General features: G+C 50.3%; 1 protein-coding gene across 30 annotated transcripts in view; it reads right to left on the bottom strand.

Annotated features, from left to right (window-relative positions):
* The window catches only part of LOC110533327 (transcription factor COE1-A), a 308,731-nt gene that overhangs the window by 85,602 nt on the left and 205,419 nt on the right, over positions 1-17,710 (bottom strand). For 15 of the 30 annotated variants that reach the window (XM_090188934.1, XM_036989684.2, XM_090188937.1 and 12 more), the window contains exon 9: positions 8,758-8,888. In XM_090188934.1, the coding sequence (XP_090045060.1) occupies positions 8,758-8,888 (131 nt within the window). Of the gene's footprint in view, positions 1-8,757; positions 8,892-17,710 lie in introns of all 30 variants that reach the window. The other 15 variants (XM_036989683.2, XM_036989681.2, XM_036989687.2 and 12 more) reach the window with 1 other exon arrangement.

Here is a 17,710-nt window from a genome sequence, read left to right as displayed (position 1 = left end):
GAGAGAGAGAGAGAGAGAGAGAGGGAGAGAGAGAGAGAGAGAGAGATAGAGAGAGAGAGAGAGAGAAAGAGAAAGAGAAAGAGATCTTAGAATGAACTATTAAAGACTACCAGAACCCACTGGATTCTCCAATTACCTTGAATGAGTTACAGGACAAAATAAAAACCCTCCAACCCAAAAAGGCCTGTGGTGTTGATGGTATCCTTAATGAAATTATCAAATATACAGACAACAAATTCCAAAGGCTATACTAAAACTATTTAACATCATCCATAGCTCTGGCATCTTCCCCAATATTTGGAACCAAGGACTGATCACCCCAATCCATAAAAGTGGAGACAAATTTTACCCAAATAACTTCCATGGAATATGCGTCAACAGTAACCTTGGGAAAATCCCAATTGGCTTTTTACCAAAATACCGTACAACAGACCATGTATTCACCCTGCACACCCTAATTGACAACCAAACAAACCAAAACAAAGGCAAAGTCTTCTCATGCTTTGTTGATTTCAAAAAATACTTTGACTCAATTTGGCATGAGGGTCTGCTATACAAATTGATGGAAAGTGGTGTTGGGGGTAAAACATACGACATTATAAAATCCATGTACACAAACAACAAGTGTGCGGTTAAAATTGGCAAAAAAACACACAAATTACTTCACATAGGGTCGTGGGGTGAGACAGGGATGCAGCTTAAGCCCCACCATCTTCAACATATATATCAACGAATTGGCACAGGCACTAGAAAAGTCTGCAGCACCCGGCCTCACCCTACTAGAATTCAAATGTCTACTGTTTGCTGATGATCTGGTGCTTCTGTCAACAACCAAGGAGGGCCTACAGCAGCACCTAGATCTTCTGCACAGATTCTGTCAGACCTGGGCCCTGACAGTAAATCTCAGTAAGACCAAAATAATGGTGTTCCAAAAAAGGTCCAGTCGCCAGGACCACAAATACAAATTCCATCTAGACACTGTTGCCCTAGAGCACACAAAAAACTATACATACCTTGGCCTAAACATCAGCGCCAAAGGTAACTTCCACAAAGCTGTGAACGATCTGAGAGACAAGGCAAGAAGGGCATTCTATGCCATCAAAAGGAACATCAATTTCAACATACCAATTAGGATTTGGCTAAAAATACTTGAATCAGTCATACAGCCCTTTGCCCTTTATGGTTGTGAGGTCTGGGGTCCGCTCACCAACCAAGACTTCACAAAATGGGAAAAACACCAAATTGAGACTCTGCATGCAGAATTCTGCAAAAATATCCTCCGTGTACAATGTAGAACACCAAATAATGCATGCAGAGCAGAATTAGGCCGATACCCACTAATTATCAAAATCCAGGAAAGAGCCGTTAAATTCTAAATTCTTAAATTCAATTAGTCAACAATTAATTCAATCCCTTTTAGACAACTTCCTGGACAAAACGTTCCACTGTAATAGTGAAGGTGTAAACTTGGCAGCAGAAAGACTAAACAGTATATTTGGCCTCTAAGCTTCGATTTCAAATCAATCAACCGATACCCAAATAAATTTTACAACAATGACAAATGGTTTGATGAAAAATGCCTAAAACTAAAAAAATTATTGAGAAACCTATCCAACCAAAAACCTAGAGACCCAGAAAACCTGAGTCTACACCTTCACTATGGTGAATCATGGTGAAAAAGAAGGAACAGTACGTCAGAAATCAGCTCAATGTAAATGAAGAATCCATAGACTCTAACACGAAGACTTATCTATCCAAAATGGAGATGTTAAACCACTTCTCCAAATGTTTTGTCTCTATAACAGAGAACAAACAGCAACAACATATACATGATCAAATACAAATCTTAGATTCTGCTATTAAAGACTTCCAGAACCCACTGGATTCTCCAAATAGATTGACTGAACTACAAGACAAAATACAAACCCTCCAACCCAAAAAGGCCTATCCTCAATGAAATGATAAAATATACAGACCACAAATTCCAATTGGCTATACTAAAACTATTTAACATCATCCTTAGCTCTGGAATCTTCCCCAATATTTGGAACCAAGGACTGATCACCCCAATCCACAAAAGGGGAGACAAATTTGAACACAATAACTATCGTGGGATATTCGTCAACAGTAAACTAGGGAAAATCCTGTGCATTAACATTAACAGGAGACTCGTACAATTCCTCAGTGAAAACAATTTACTGAGCAAATGTCAAATACGCTTTTTACCAAATTGCACTGCACACCCTAATTGACAAACAAACAAACTGAAAAAAAGGCTTCTCAGGCTTTGTTGATCTCAAAAAATCTTTTGACTCAATTTGGAATGAGGGTCTGCTATACAAATTGCAGCTTAAGCCCCACCCTCTTCAACATATATATAAACAAATTGGAGAGGGCACTAGAACAGTCTGCAGCACCCGGCCTCACCCTACTAGAATCTGAAATCAAAGGTCTGCTGTTTGCTGATGATTTGGTGATTCTGTCACCAACCAAGGAGGGCCTACAGCAGCACCTAGATCTGATCCCAACCAAGGAGGGTCTACAGCAGCACCTAGATCTGTACCCAAACAAGGAGGGCCTACAGCAGCACCTAGATCTGTTCCAAACCAAGGAGGGCCTACAGCAGCACCTAGATCTGTACCCAAACAAGGAGGGCCTACAGCAGCACATAGATCTGTACCCAAACAAGGAGGGCCTACAGCAGCACCTAGATCTGTTCCCAAACAAGGAGGGCCTACAGCAGCACCTAGATCTGTTCCCAAACAAGGAGGGCCTACAGCAGCACCTAGATCTGTTCCCAACCAAGGAGGGCCTACAGCAGCACCTAGATCTGTTCCCAAACAAGGAGGGCCTACAGCAGCACCTAGATCTGTTCCCAAACAAGGAGGGCCTACAGCAGCACCTAGATCTGTACCCAACCAAGGAGGACCTACAGCAGCACCTAGATCTGTACCCAACCAAGAAGGGCCTACAGCAGCACCTAGATCTGTTCCCAACCAAGGAGGGCCTACAGCAGCACATAGATCTGTTCCCAAACAAGGAGGGCCTACAGCAGCACCTAGATCTGTTCCCAAACAAGGAGGGCCTACAGCAGCACCTAGATCTGTTCCCAAACAAGGAGGGCCTACAGCAGCACATAGATCTGTTCCCAAACAAGGAGGGCCTACAGCAGCACCTAGATCTGTTCCCAAACAAGGAGGGCCTACAGCAGCACCTAGATCTGTTCCCAAACAAGGAGGGCCTACAGCAGCACCTAGATCTGTTCCCAAACAAGGAGGGCCTACAGCAGCACCTAGATCTGTTCCCAAACAAGGAGGGCCTACAGCAGCACCTAGATCTGTTCCCAAACAAGGAGGGCCTACAGCAGCACCTAGATCTGTTCCCAAACAAGGAGGGCCTACAGCAGCACCTAGATCTGTACCCAAACAAGGAGGGCCTACAGCAGCACCTAGATCTGTTCCCAAACAAGGAGGGCCTACAGCAGCACCTAGATCTGTTCCCAAACAAGGAGGGCCTACAGCAGCACCTAGATCTGTTCCCAAACAAGGAGGGCCTACAGCAGCACCTAGATCTGTTCCCAAACAAGGAGGGCCTACAGCAGCACCTAGATCTGTTCCCAACCAAGGAGGGCCTACAGCAGCACCTAGATCTGTTCCCAAACAAGGAGGGCCTACAGCAGCACCTAGATCTGTTCCCAAACAAGGAGGGCCTACAGCAGCACCTAGATCTGTACCCAACCAAGGAGGACCTACAGCAGCACCTAGATCTGTACCCAACCAAGGAGGGCCTACAGCAGCACCTAGATCTGTTCCCAACCAAGGAGGGCCTACAGCAGCACATATATCTGTTCCCAAACAAGGAGGGCCTACAGCAGCACCTAGATCTGTTCCCAAACAAGGAGGGCCTACAGCAGCACCTAGATCTGTTCCCAAACAAGGAGGGCCTACAGCAGCACCTAGATCTGTTCCCAAACAAGGAGGGCCTACAGCAGCACGTAGATCTGTTCCCAAACAAGGAGGGCCTATAGCAGCACCTAGATCTTCCGCACAGATTCTGTCAGACATGGATCTTGACAGCAAATCTCAGTAAGACAAACATAATGGTGTTCCAAAAAAGGTCCAGTTCCCAGGACCACAAATACAAATTCCATTGCCATAGAGCACAGGAAAAACCATATAAACCTTTGCCTAAACATCAGCGCCATAGGTAACTTCCACAAAGCTGTGAACGATCTGAGAGACAAGACAAGAAGGGCCTTCTATGCCATCAAAAGTAACATACAATTTGACATAGCAATTAGGATTTGGCTAAAAATACTTGAATCAGTTACAGAACCCACCAGCCAAGAATTCACAAAATGGAACAAACACCAAATTGAGACTCCGCATGCAGAATTCTGCAAAAATATCCTCTGTGTACAACATAAAATCCCAATAATGCATGCAGAGAAGAATTAGGCCGATACCCGCTAATTATGAAAATACAAAAAAAGCAGTTAAATTCTACAACCACCTAAAAGGAAGCGATTCCCTAACCTTCCACAAAGAAACCATCCCCTACAGAACCTGGAGAAGAGTCCCCTAAGCAAACTGGTCCAAAAGCACACAGACCCCACAGAGCCCCAGGACAGCAGCACAATTAGACCCAACCAAATCATGAAAAACAAAAAGATTATTACTTGACACATTGGAAAGAATTAACAAAAAACAGAGCAAACTAGAATGCTATTTGTCCCTAAACAGAGAGTACACAGTGGCAGAATACCTGACCACTGTGACTGACCCAAACTTAAGGAAAGCTTTGACTATTTACAGACTCAGTGAGCATAGCCCTGCTATTGAGAAAGGCAGACCTGGCTCTCAAGAAAAGACAGGCTATGTGCACATTGCCCACAAAATGAGGTGGAAACTGAGCTGCACTTCCTTACCTCCTGCCAAATGTATGACCATTTTAGAGACACATATTTCCCTCAGATTACACAGATCACAAAGAATTAAAAAACAAACCCAATTTTGATAAACTCCCATATCTACTGGGTGAAATTCCACAGTGTGCCATCACAGCAGCAAGATTTGTGACCTGTTGCCACAAGAAAAGGGCAATCAGTGAAGAACAAACACCATTGTAAATTCCACCCATAGTTATGTTTATTTATTTTCCCTTTTGTACTTTAACTATTTGTACATAACATGACATTTGAAATGTCTTTATTCTTTTGGAAGTTCTGTGAGTGTAATGTTTACTGTTCATTTCACTGTTTAATTCACTTTTGTTTATTATCTACTTCACTTGCTTTGGCAATGTTAACACGTTTCCCATGCCAATAAAGCCCTTGAGTTGAGTTGAGAGGAGAGAGAGAGAAGAGCAGGAAACCGACAGCCGTTAGTCAAGTCTCTGTCTTATGTCTAGTTGTGTTCTCCACATACTCTGTCCACCCTCTCTCTCTCTCTCTCTCCTCTCTCTCTCTCTCTCTCTCCTCTCCTCTCCTCTCCTCTCCTCTCCTCTCCTCTCCTCTCCTCTCCTCTCTCCTGTCAGACTCTGTCCACCCTCTCCTCTCCTCTCCTCTCCTCTCCTCTCCTTTCCTCTCCTCTCCTCTCCTCTCCTCTCCTCTCTTCTGTCAGACTCTGTTAATTCTCTCCTCTCCTCTCCTATGTCAGACTCTAGGATTGTGAGTGGTACCCTTCAACACAACAACTCTCCACTGATCCCTACTTATGGGCCGTCAGGGAAACACTCTCCCACACTTAGCGGTTACAGAGGGAAGGCTGGAGGAGGAAGAGAGGAGCGAAGAGGAGGACAAACTGTCGACAATGAAGTCCGAAACATAAACAAAACGTTTATTGAATTGATCACTTGTTGTGAATGAAGGTATTAGTGGTTTAAGTCTTCTGCACTGCAGCAACTAAGGACTTTCTGTTGAGAAGTGTTAAGTGTGTCTAGATGGTGTAAACACACACACAGACACACACACACGCACACACACACACACACACACACACACACGCGCACACACACACACACACACACACACACACACACACACACACACACACACACACACACACACACACACACACACACACACACGCACACATACCCAAAGTAAGCATGCTATTGTTGGACTGGGAGCCACAGCTCCCCTCACACCTGTTGTGTTTTAGAGAAGGTAAACAAACACAGGGCTTGAGTGGGGGTGAGGGAACAGCATGACAAGGACCAGTGTGTGTGTGTGTGTGTGTTCATTAGGCCTGCTCTTCATGGCCTCTCCTCATCATCAGCTGTGCAGGGCTGATCAGTATCGGAGGTACAGGGGTAGCGGGGGCTGGTTGGGTGATATTAGGGAGGCTCTGTAGGCCCCTGGGAGCAGGGAGCAAACTCATTCTCACCCCTGGCACATCCGCTATGGGAAAGCTGTAATTAGAAACACACTGTGGGGCGTCGGCACTTCCTACACGGGACCAATGGCCGGACAACACCTCAACCAACCAGCCTCTGAGAACAGCACAGAACACTGAGGACGGCAGACTGGGACAGTAGCTAGTAGGCTATACCACACAGCTATGGGGTGAGCAGAGAGAGAAGAGGGTCTACCTCTGTATGGACCCTCAGAAATAAACCCAGGGTTGAGGGTGGGTAAACAGACAGGGAGGGCAGGGCAGCTGGACAATTCTGGGGGGAGAGGAGAGAGAGAGGGCTGAGGGGGGAGAGGGCTGAGGGGGGAGGAGAGAGAGGGCTGATGGGGGAGAGGAGAGAGAGAGGGCTGAGGGGGGAGAGGAGAGACAGAGGGCTGAGGGGGGAGAGGAGAGAGAGAGGGCTGAGGGGGGAGAGGAGAGAGAGGGCTGAGGGGGGAGAGGAGAGAGAGGGGGCTAAGGGGGAGAGGAGAGAGAGAGGGCTGACGGGGGAGGAGAGAGAGGGCTGAGGGGGGGGTGAGGAGAGAGAGAGGGCTGAGGGAGGAGAGGAGAGAGGGCTGAGGGGGAGTGGAGAGAGAGAGAGGGCTGAGGGGGAGAGGAGAGAGCGAGAGAGGGCTGAGGGGGAGAGGAGAGAGAGAGAGAGGGCTGAGGGGGAGTGGAGAGAGAGGGCTGAGGGGGAGAGGAGAGAGAGAGAGGGCTGAGGGGGAGTGGAGAGAGAGGGCTGACAGGGAGAGGAGAGAGAGGGGCTGAGGGGGAGAGGAGAGAGAGGGCTGAGGGGGAGAGGAGAGAGAGAGGGCTCAGGGAGGAGAGGAGAGAGGGCTGAGGGGGAGAGGAGAAAGAGAGAGGGCTGAGGGGGAGAGGAGAGAGAGAGAGGGCTGAGGGGGAGTGGAGAGAGAGAGGGGCTCTTCTATCATTGCGTCCCAGATGTAGACTACAGGGTAAGGTGAACATACTGTACACACTCACGTACCTAAATCCCACTTCATCAATGCCATACTATCCCTGATTCCAAGGTCTACTCACCCAGATGTGGTCAAACGCTCATCATGTAGCAGCACTAACACAATCTATTCCCCTCACTGACGACTCTCACCCTACAGTCGTTCACTGTAGCTAACGTTCATGTACGGTTCTATAGAATACATCCACAGTACTAAGTAGTGTCAGCCCCAAGCCACACGTCGCCAGTCCTACATGACTGCTAATTGAGTGGATCAGAAGAGCTGCTCTGAATAAATAGCAGCTGAATTTGTCCCCTGATCGGCCCCTGTGATGAATGGAGAGCTCCAGGAGATGAGAGTGTGTGTGCTGGTGTGTGTGTGTGTGTGTGTGTGAGGCATACAAAGCACAGGATGAGAGACCAATCTAGCTCCGGCACGCACGCACACACGCACGCAAGCACACACACAGACACACACACACACACACACACACACACACACAGCCGTCAGCGTTTACATGTCGTTAAACTGGCCCTTACAGAGCGCTTTACGTTTTATATTCAGCTCTTCAGCTGTGAGGAGAATAAAACCGGCAGCGAGGCTCCATTACATCTTTTAACGGCTGAGGCAGGACCACTCCTCACCATCACCGAGGTCAAAGGTTGACAAGGTCAAATTCAAGTGGAATGTATTGCGCAGGAGAAAACGGCATATTCTGACCAGTGCTTTTGAAAGCTGATAAAAATACACACAGTGTTATGCGATGGTGTCAGTTGAACTAACTTTTGTTTCCTGTCACGTTTCCAAACCAAAATTGCGAAAGTCTTGCTTAATATTTCTGGAAGACAACTACACTTCACAGTATTTCAACAACTGCAGAACTCTGTTTGATCCAGATGGTTTACTGCTATGTCTATCAGTATCTGGGGGGGGGGGGGGGGGGGCTAGTTGGACTGGCTGGATTTTATCTGGGGGGGGGGGGGGGGCTTTACCACAGCTGGCCTAGTTGGACAGGCTGGGTTTTATCTGGGGTGGGGGGGGGGGGGGGGGGGGGGGGGGCTAGTTGGACTGGCTGGGTTTTATCTGGGGGGAGGGCTTTACCACAGCTGGCCTAGTTGGACTGGCTGGGTTTTATCTGGGGTGGGGGGGGGGGGGGGGAGGGGGGGGCTAGTTGGACTGGCTGGGTTTTATCTGGGGGGAGGGCTTTACCACAGCTGGCCTAGTTGGACTGGCTGGGTTTATCTTTCAAGATAGAAATCTAGAAAAACTACAGTACTGTAAGGATACAATACAATACCAAGGACACTGACCCTACGGTCAGTATGGATGGGGTGTTTGTGTGGAGGGATGAGAGGGTGTGTGTGTGTGTGTGTGTGTGTGTGTCCGCATGTATCATCAGTACTCACCTCACTCCAGACCAGCATGGTGCCAAAGGATGACCTGGAGGCCGTCGAAGAAGTTGTCCCTATGATGATGACAGTTGCGCCCCCTGTTGTCCAGCCCTCACTGGGGCTGATGGCTTTGATGCAGGGGGCAGCTGCTTCCAGACACAGGTCAGGGCAGGGGGAGAGAAGAGGGAGGTAGGGGGAGAGGAGAAGGGAGAGGAGAAGAGAGAGAGAAGGGAGAGGAGAAGAGAGAGGATGGAGGGGAGAGGAGAAGGGAGAGGGGAAGAGAGAGGAGAAGGGAGAGGAGAAGGGAGAGGAGAAGGGAGAGGGGATGAGAGAGGAGAAGGGAGAGGAGAAGGGAGAGGGGAAGACCGAGGAGAAGGGAGAGGGGAAGAGAGAGGAGAAGGGAGAGGAGAAGGGAGAGAGGAAGAGAGAGGAGAAGGGAGAGGGAAGAGAGAGGAGAAGGGAGAGGAGAAGGGAGAGAGGAAGAGAGAGGAGAAGGGAGAGGGAAGAGAGAGGAGAAGGGAGAGGGGAAGAGAGAGGAGAAGGGAGAGGAGAAGGGAGAGGGGAAGAGAGAGGAGAAGGGAGAGGAGAAGGGAGAGAGGAAGAGAGAGGAGAAGGGAGAGGGAAGAGAGAGGAGAAGGGAGAGGAGAAGGGAGAGGGGGAGAGAGGAGAAGGGAGAGGGGAAGAGAGAGGAGAAGGGAGAGGAGAAGGGAGAGAGGAAGAGAGAGGAGAAGGGAGAGGGGAAGAGAGAGGAGAAGGGAGAAGAGAAGAGAGAGGATGCGAGGGGGGAGGAGAAGGGAGAGGAGAAGAGAGGAGAAGGGAGAGGAGAAGAGAGAGGAGGGAGGGGGAGAGGAGAAGGGAGAGGAGAAGAGAGAGGAGGGAGGGGGAGAGGAGAAGGGAGAGGAGAAGAGAGGGGAGGGGAGAGGAGAAGGGGAGAGGAGAAGAGAGGGGAGGGGAGGGGGAGAGGAGAAGGGAGAGGAGAAGAGAGAGGAGAAGGGAGAGGAGAAGGGAGGGGAGGGAGGGGGAGAGGAGAAGGAGAGGAGAGAGAGAGGGAGGGAGGGGAAGAGGAGAAGGGAGAGGAGAAGAGAGAGGAGGGATGGGGAGAGGAGAAGGGAGAGGAGAAGAGAGAGGAGAAGAGAGAGGAGGGGAGGGAGAGAGGGAGAAGGGAGGGGAGGGGAGGGGGAGAGGAGAAGAGAGAGGAGGGGCGGGGGAGAGGAGAAGGGAGAGGAGAAGAGAGAGGAGAGAGAGAGAAGGGGAGGGAGAGAGGAGAAGGGAGGGGAGGGGAGGGGAGAGAGGAGGGAGGGGGATGGAGAAGAGAGGGGAGGGGAGTGGGAGAGGAGAGGAGAAGAGAGAGAGGGAGGGGGATGGGAGAAGGGAGGGGAGGGAGGGGGAGAGAAGAAGAGAGAGGAGGGAAGGGGAGAGGAGAAGGGAGGGGAGGGGAGGGAGGGGAGGGAGGGGAGGGGAGGGGAGGGGGAGAGGGAGGGGAGGGGAGGGGAGGGGAGAGGAGAAGGGAAGGGAGGAGAAGAAATGCAGTGGGTTACAGTTGAGAAACAAAAATCAAATTAATTATAATAATACTGTATCTATATAATACCTAATACCTTATAAAGTACACGTTACACTGATGACAAACAGTACATAGAGGGACAGGACACACAGGGACAGGTGTGTGTGTTAGAAAGAGGGGTCTTGTGATTTAACACCTCTCAGGCCAAAGCAGGAAACCAAAAACATACAAAAAACTCCCACAGCTGGATCTAACTAAGAGTGCAGCGCTGCGCTCCACACACACACACACACACACACACACACACACACACACACACACACACACACACACACACACCAAACACACGGACACAAAACTCACCCACACACACCAAACACACACACACACACACACACCCTAGAAGAGTGATGGTGGTTTTAACCTCTGAATGGAGATCAGGCAGAAAAGCAGAGGATCATTTACAGCTGGAACTCACAGAGACCTCTTTAAAGGCCGCTGCTATGGGGAAAAACTCTCTCCTCCTCTCCCTCTCTCCCTCTCTCTCTCTCTCCCTCTCGCCGTCTTCCTCTCTCTCCATCTCTCTCCATCTCTCCCTCTCTCTCTCTCTCTCCCTCTCGCCGTCTTCCTCTCTCCCCATCTCTCTCCATCTCTCTCCATCTCTCCATCTCTCTCTCTCTCTCTCTTCCTCTCCCTCTCTTCCTTGCTAGAGCATGGTGAACTGCCATAGTGCAGTGGTCTAAGCAGCGTGCTCCGGCTCTGAGCCTCTTGAGTCTGCTCCTAGTACAGTACTCACTTAGCTCACCTTAATGAGAAATGAACAGGGACCAGCCATTGGACAGACCGGCAGGGAGGGGACCAGGATACATAGAGTTCTATACTGTATCTACACACTGTACCTTATGGCTCCAGAATGCTTTACTAGAGCACTAAGCTGGGTGTCCAGAGTCCATGTCTGAGAAAATGCTGTTTGTTGTACAGTAAAAGGTCAGTTGTAGTCAGTTGTACAACTAAATGCTTTAACCTAATCCTTCTGAATTAGAGAGGTGGGGGGCTATAACCCCTCTGAATTAGAAAGGTGGGGGGCTTTAAACCCTCTGTATTAGAGAGCTGGGGGGCTTCAATCCCTCTAATTAGAGAGGTGGGGGGCTTTAACCCTTCTGAATTAGAGAGGTGGGGGGCTTTAACCCCTCTAATTAGAGAGGTGAGGGGGCTTTAACCCTTCTCAATTAGAGAGGAGGGGGGGCTTTAACCCTTCTGAATTAGAGAGGTGGGGGGCTTTAACCCTTCTGAATTAGAGAGGTGGGGGGCTTCAACCCTTCTGAATTAGAGAGGTGGGTGGCTTTAATCCCTCTTAATTAGAGAGGTGGGGGGGCTTTAACCCTTCTGAATTAGCGAGGTGGGGGGCTTCAACCCTTCTGAATTAGAGAGTTGGGGGGCTTCAACCCTTCTGAATTAGAGAGTTGGGGGGCTTCAACCCTTCTGAATTAGAGAGGTGGGGGGGCTTTAACCCTTCTGAATTAGAGAGGTGGGGGGCTTCAACCCTTCTGAATTAGAGAGTTGGGGGGCTTCAACCCTTCTGAATTAGAGAGTTGGGGGGCTTCAACCCTTCTGAATTAGAGAGGTGGGGGGGCTTTAACCCCTCTGAATTAGAGAGGTGGGGGGCTTTAACCCCTCTGAATTAGAGAGGTGGGGGGCATTAACCCTTCTCAATTAGAGAGGTGGGGGGCATTAACCCTTCTCAATTAGAGAGGTGGGGGCTGCCTTAATCCACATCCACGTATTCTACAGTAGAGTAGAGTAGAGTAGAGTAGAGTAGAGTAGAATGTGGTAGAATATAGTAGAGTAGAGTAGAGTAGAGTAGAGTAGAATGTGGTAGAATATAGTAGTGTAGAGTAGAACAGAATATAGTAGAATAGAGTAGAATATAGTAGAGCAGAATATAGAAGTGTAGAGTAGAGTAGAGTAGAGTAGAGTAGAGTAGAGTAGAGTAGAGTAGAGTAGAGTAGAGTAGTGCAGAGTAGAGTAGAGTAGAGTAGAGTAGAATATAGTAGAATATAGTAGAGTAGAGTAGAGTAAAATATAGTAGAATAGAGTAGAATATAGTAGAATATAGTAGAGTAGAGTAGAATATAGTAGAGTAGAGTAGAGTAGAATATAGTAGAGTAGAGTAGAATATAGTAGAATGGAGTAGAGCAGAATATAGTTGTGTAGAGTAGAGTAGAGTAGAGTAGAGTAGAGTAGAGTAGAATATGGTATAATAAAGTAGAATAGAGCAGAGTAGAAAAGTATAGAATAGAGTACAGTAGAGTAGAATATAGTACCATAGAGTAGAATAGAGTAGAGTAGAATAGAGTAGAATAGAGTAGCATATAGTATAGTAGAACAGAGTAGAGTAGAGTAGAATAGAGTAGAATAGAGTAGAGTAGAATATAGTAGAATAGAGTGGAAAAAAGTAGAGTAGAATAGAGTAGACTATAGTAGACTAGAGTGCAGTAGAGTAGAATATAGTAGAATAGAGTAGAATAGAGTAGAGTATAATAGAGTAGAGTAGAGTAGAATATAGTAGAGTGGAATATAGTAGACTAGAGTACAGTAGAATAGAATATAGTAGAATAGAGTAGAGTAGAGTAGAGTAGAATAGAGTAGAGTAGAATAGAGTAGAATATAGTAGAATAGAGTAGAATAGAGTAGAGTGTAATAGAGTAGAGTAGAGTAGAATATAGTAGAGTGGAATATAGTAGACTAGAGTACAGTAGAATAGAATATAGTAGAATAGAATAGAGTAGAGTAGAGTAGAATAGAGTAGAGTAGAATATAGTAGAATAGAGTAGAGTAGAATAGAGTAGAGTAGAGTAGAGTAGAATATAGTAGAGTAGGGTAATCCAATCATCAGTATTGTATATCTAAACAGTGCTACAGACTACATGGTATTATAGTCCCATTCAGTACGTAGACTAAAGCAATTGTACAAGAGAGGGCATGTTAAATGACTATTTTAGCACGGCTGCGCTGCGGTCAAAAGACGAGCACAAAGTCTTTATTTTCACTATGTTTGTTTCAATGGAAGGTTTTCTCTCCCTTAATAATCACAGCCTTCTTTGGTTGACAGAGAAATGACCAACTTTCAATCGTAAAATAAACACGTTTGTCTTCCTTATTTGACATGTATTGGGGATGTCAGCTTTGAGGGAGGATACAGTCAATATTCAGCAGGATGAATTGAGATGAGCCCTTATCTTCGGGCTGAGACTGGGTCTCCTGTCTTCCTTATTGTGGAAGCCCGACCATAATGCAATGTGGCCCAGTGGTAACCTGGGAGAGATGAGGAGGGCCTGGGCCAGCAATCTGAGGCAGTAATCTTGGCCTAAATCGCCTGTTTCGACCACGCTGAAATTATGCGTGGATTAACCAGATGGAGAAGCGGCAATCCATCTGATAGGATTAAACTTTCCCAGCCTTTCTCCTCGCCATCTGCTCCCCGTGCTGCTCGCCTGCCGTGCAACACGCTACACACACACATACAGTAAACACACACACACACACACACATACACACACACACACACACAATGAAATGAACGCTGAGCATACAACAAAACATAAATGTAAACACACACAAGCACATTTTAACCCTGGCATGATCACGTCCAAACAGACAGACAGAAATATATTGATACACACACGGACAGCAACACAGACAGACAGACAGCAACACAGACAGACAGACAGACAGACAGACAGACAGACAGACAGACAGACAGACAGACAGACAGACAGACAGACAGACAGACAGACAGACAGCAACACAGACAGACAGACAGACAGACAGACAGACAGACACACAAGCACATTTTAACCCTGGCATGATCACGTGCAAACAGACAGACAGACATATATTGATACACACACGGACAGCAACACAGACAGACAGACAGCAACACAGACAGACAGACAGACAGACAGACAGACAGACAGACAGACAGACAGCAACACAGACAGACAGACAGACAGACAGACAGACAGACAGACAGCAACACAGACAGACAGACAGACAGACAGACACACAGACAGACAGACAGACAGACAGACAGACAGACACACAGACAGACAGACAGACAGACAGACAGACAGACAGACAGACAGACAGACACACGGAGAGCCACACAGACGGACAACCACACAGACAGACAGACAGACAGACAGACAGACAGACAGACAGACAGACACACAGACAGACAGACAGACAGACAGACACACGGAGAGCCACACAGACGGACAACCACACAAACAGACAGACAGACAGACAGAGATACTCAGGGTTACTCTGAGATGTGTTCAGCCTGTGGATCCTCATGAAGCATTTGTGCAATCAAAGACAACGGGCTGCACTTGGGAAATGACTGCTTTGTGGCTCAGTCTCATCCTCTAAGAGGCCCCCGAAAAGCCTTTTTGCTCGGCAATGAAGAAGAAAGTGAATTTTCCTGACTATTTTAGCCATCCATTATTGATAAGAGGAGCTGTCAATGGCAATCCATTGGCTGAGCACATGTGTGGTGATGTGTGTGTGTGTCTGGCCCTGGTGCATATTGAATCATGACATTATAAAGTGAAGAAGTATACAATCTGACAGGGTCATTGTGCTGTGGCTCTCCCCCTCTGTCTCCCCCACCCTGCCCCCTCCCTGTCTCCTCCCACCCAGTCTCCTCCCCCTCTGTCTCCTCCCACCCTGTCTCCTCCCACCCTGCCACCTCCCACCAGGTCTCCTCCCACCCTGCCCCCTCCCTGTCTCCTCCCACCCAGTCTCCTCCCACCCAGTCTCCTCCCCCTCTGTCTCCTCCCACCCTGTCTCCTCCCACCCTGCCCCCTCCCACCAGGTCTCCTCCCACCCAGTCTCCTCCCACCCTGTCTCCCCCTCTGTCTCCCCCACCCTGCCCCCTCCCACCAGGTCTCCTCCCACCCAGTCTCCTCCCACCCTGTCTCCCCCTCTGTCTCCCCCACCCTGGCCCCTCCCACCCAGTCTCCTCCCACCCAGTCTCCTCCCACCCTGCCCCCTCCCACCAGGTCTCCTCCCACCAGGTCTCCTCCCACCCAGTCTCCTCCCACCCAGTCTCCTCCCACCCAGTCTCTCCCACCCTGCCCCCTCCAACCAGGTCTCCTCCCACCCAGTCTCCTCCCACCCTGTCTCCCCCACCCTGCCCCCTCCCACCCAGTCTCCCCCACCCTGCCCCCTCCCACCCAGTCTCCTCCCACCCAGTCTCCTCCCACCCTGTCTCCTCCACCCAGTCTCCTCTCACCCAGTCTCCTCCCACCCTGTCTCCTCCCACCCAGTCTCCTCCCACCCTGTCTCCTCCACCCAGTTTCCTCCCACCCTGTCTCCTCCAACCAGGTCTCCTCCCACCCAGTCTCCTCCCACCCTGTCTCCTCCCACCCAGTCTCCTCCCACCCAGTCTCCTCCCCCTCTGTCTCCTCCCACCCTGTCTCCTCCCACCCTGCCCCCTCCCACCAGGTCTCCTCCCACCCAGTCTCCTCCCACCCTGTCTCCCCCTCTGTCTCCCCCAGCCTGCCCCCTCCCACCAGGTCTCCTCCCACCCAGTCTCCTCCCACCCTGTCTCCCCCTCTGTCTCCCCCACCCTGGCCCCTCCCACCCAGTCTCCTCCCACCCAGTCTCCTCCCACCCTGCCCCCTCCCACCAGGTCTCCTCCCACCAGGTCTCCTCCCACCCAGTCTCCTCCCACCCAGTCTCCTCCCACCCAGTCTCTCCCACCCTGCCCCCTCCAACCAGGTCTCCTCCCACCCAGTCTCCTCCCACCCAGTCTCCTCCCACCCTGTCTCCCCCACCCTGCCCCCTCCCACCCAGTCTCCCCCACCCTGCCCCCTCCCACCCAGTCTCCTCCCACCCAGTCCCCTCCCACCCAGTCTCCCCCACCCTGCCCCCTCCCACCCAGTCTCCTCCCACCCAGTCTCCTCCCACCCTGTCTCCTCCACCCAGTCTCCTCCCACCCAGTCTCCTCCCACCCTGTCTCCTCCCACCCAGTCTCCTCCCACCCTGTCTCCTCCAACCAGGTCTCCTCCCACCCAGTCTCCTCCCACCCTGTCTCCTCCCACCCTGTCTCCTCCACCCAGTCTCCTCCACCCAGTCTCCTCCCACCCTGTCTCCTCCCACCCTGTCTCCTCCCACCCTGTCTCCTCCCACCCAGTCTCCTCCCACCCAGTCTCCTCCACCCAGTCTCCTCCCACCCAGTCTCCTCCCACCCTGTCTCCTCCCACCCAGTCTCCTCCCACCCAGTCTCCTCCACCCAGTCTCCTCCCACCCAGTCTCCTCCCACCCTGTCTCCTCCCACCCAGTCTCCTCCCACCCAGTCTCCTTCCACCCAGTCTCCTCCACCCAGTCTCCTCCCACCCAGTCTCCTCCCACCCTGTCTCCTCCCACCCAGTCTCCTCCCACCCAGTCTCCTCCCACCCAGTCTCCTCCCACCCAGTCTCCTCCACCCAGTCTCCTCCCACCCAGTCTCCTCCCACCCTGTCTCCTCCCACCCAGTCTCCTCCCACCCTGTCTCCTCCCACCCAGTCTCCTCCCACCCAGTCTCCTCCCACCCTGCCACCCTGTGTCTAGAACCTTTCCATGTTCCAATCGTATACAAACAGACAGACAGACAGACAGACAGACAGACAGACAGACACACGGAGAGCCACACAGACGGACAACCACACAGACAGACAGACAGACAGACAGACAGACACACAGACAGACAGACAGACAGACAGACAGACACACGGAGAGCCACACAGACGGACAACCACACAAACAGACAGACAGACAGACAGACAGAGATACTCAGGGTTACTCTGAGATGTGTTCAGCCTGTGGATCCTCATGAAGCATTTGTGCAATCAAAGACAACGGGCTGCACTTGGGAAATGACTGCTTTGTGGCTCAGTCTCATCCTCTAAGAGGCCCCCGAAAAGCCTTTTTGCTCGGCAATGAAGAAGAAAGTGAATTTTCCTGACTATTTTAGCCATCCATTATTGATAAGAGGAGCTGTCAATGGCAATCCATTGGCTGAGCACATGTGTGGTGATGTGTGTGTGTGTCTGGCCCTGGTGCATATTGAATCATGACATTATAAAGTGAAGAAGTATACAATCTGACAGGGTCATTGTGCTGTGGCTCTCCCCCTCTGTCTCCCCCACCCTGCCCCCTCCCTGTCTCCTCCCACCCAGTCTCCTCCCCCTCTGTCTCCTCCCACCCTGTCTCCTCCCACCCTGCCACCTCCCACCAGGTCTCCTCCCACCCTGCCCCCTCCCTGTCTCCTCCCACCCAGTCTCCTCCCACCCAGTCTCCTCCCCCTCTGTCTCCTCCCACCCTGTCTCCTCCCACCCTGCCCCCTCCCACCAGGTCTCCTCCCACCCAGTCTCCTCCCACCCTGTCTCCCCCTCTGTCTCCCCCACCCTGCCCCCTCCC

Source organism: Oncorhynchus mykiss, chromosome 10 (assembly GCF_057628025.1).
Source record: "Oncorhynchus mykiss isolate SJ-2025 chromosome 10, ASM5762802v1, whole genome shotgun sequence".
NCBI lineage: Eukaryota > Metazoa > Chordata > Actinopteri > Salmoniformes > Salmonidae > Oncorhynchus > Oncorhynchus mykiss.
Note: the sequence above shows the minus strand (reverse complement) of the source record. Positions and strands in the feature narration are given on the sequence as shown.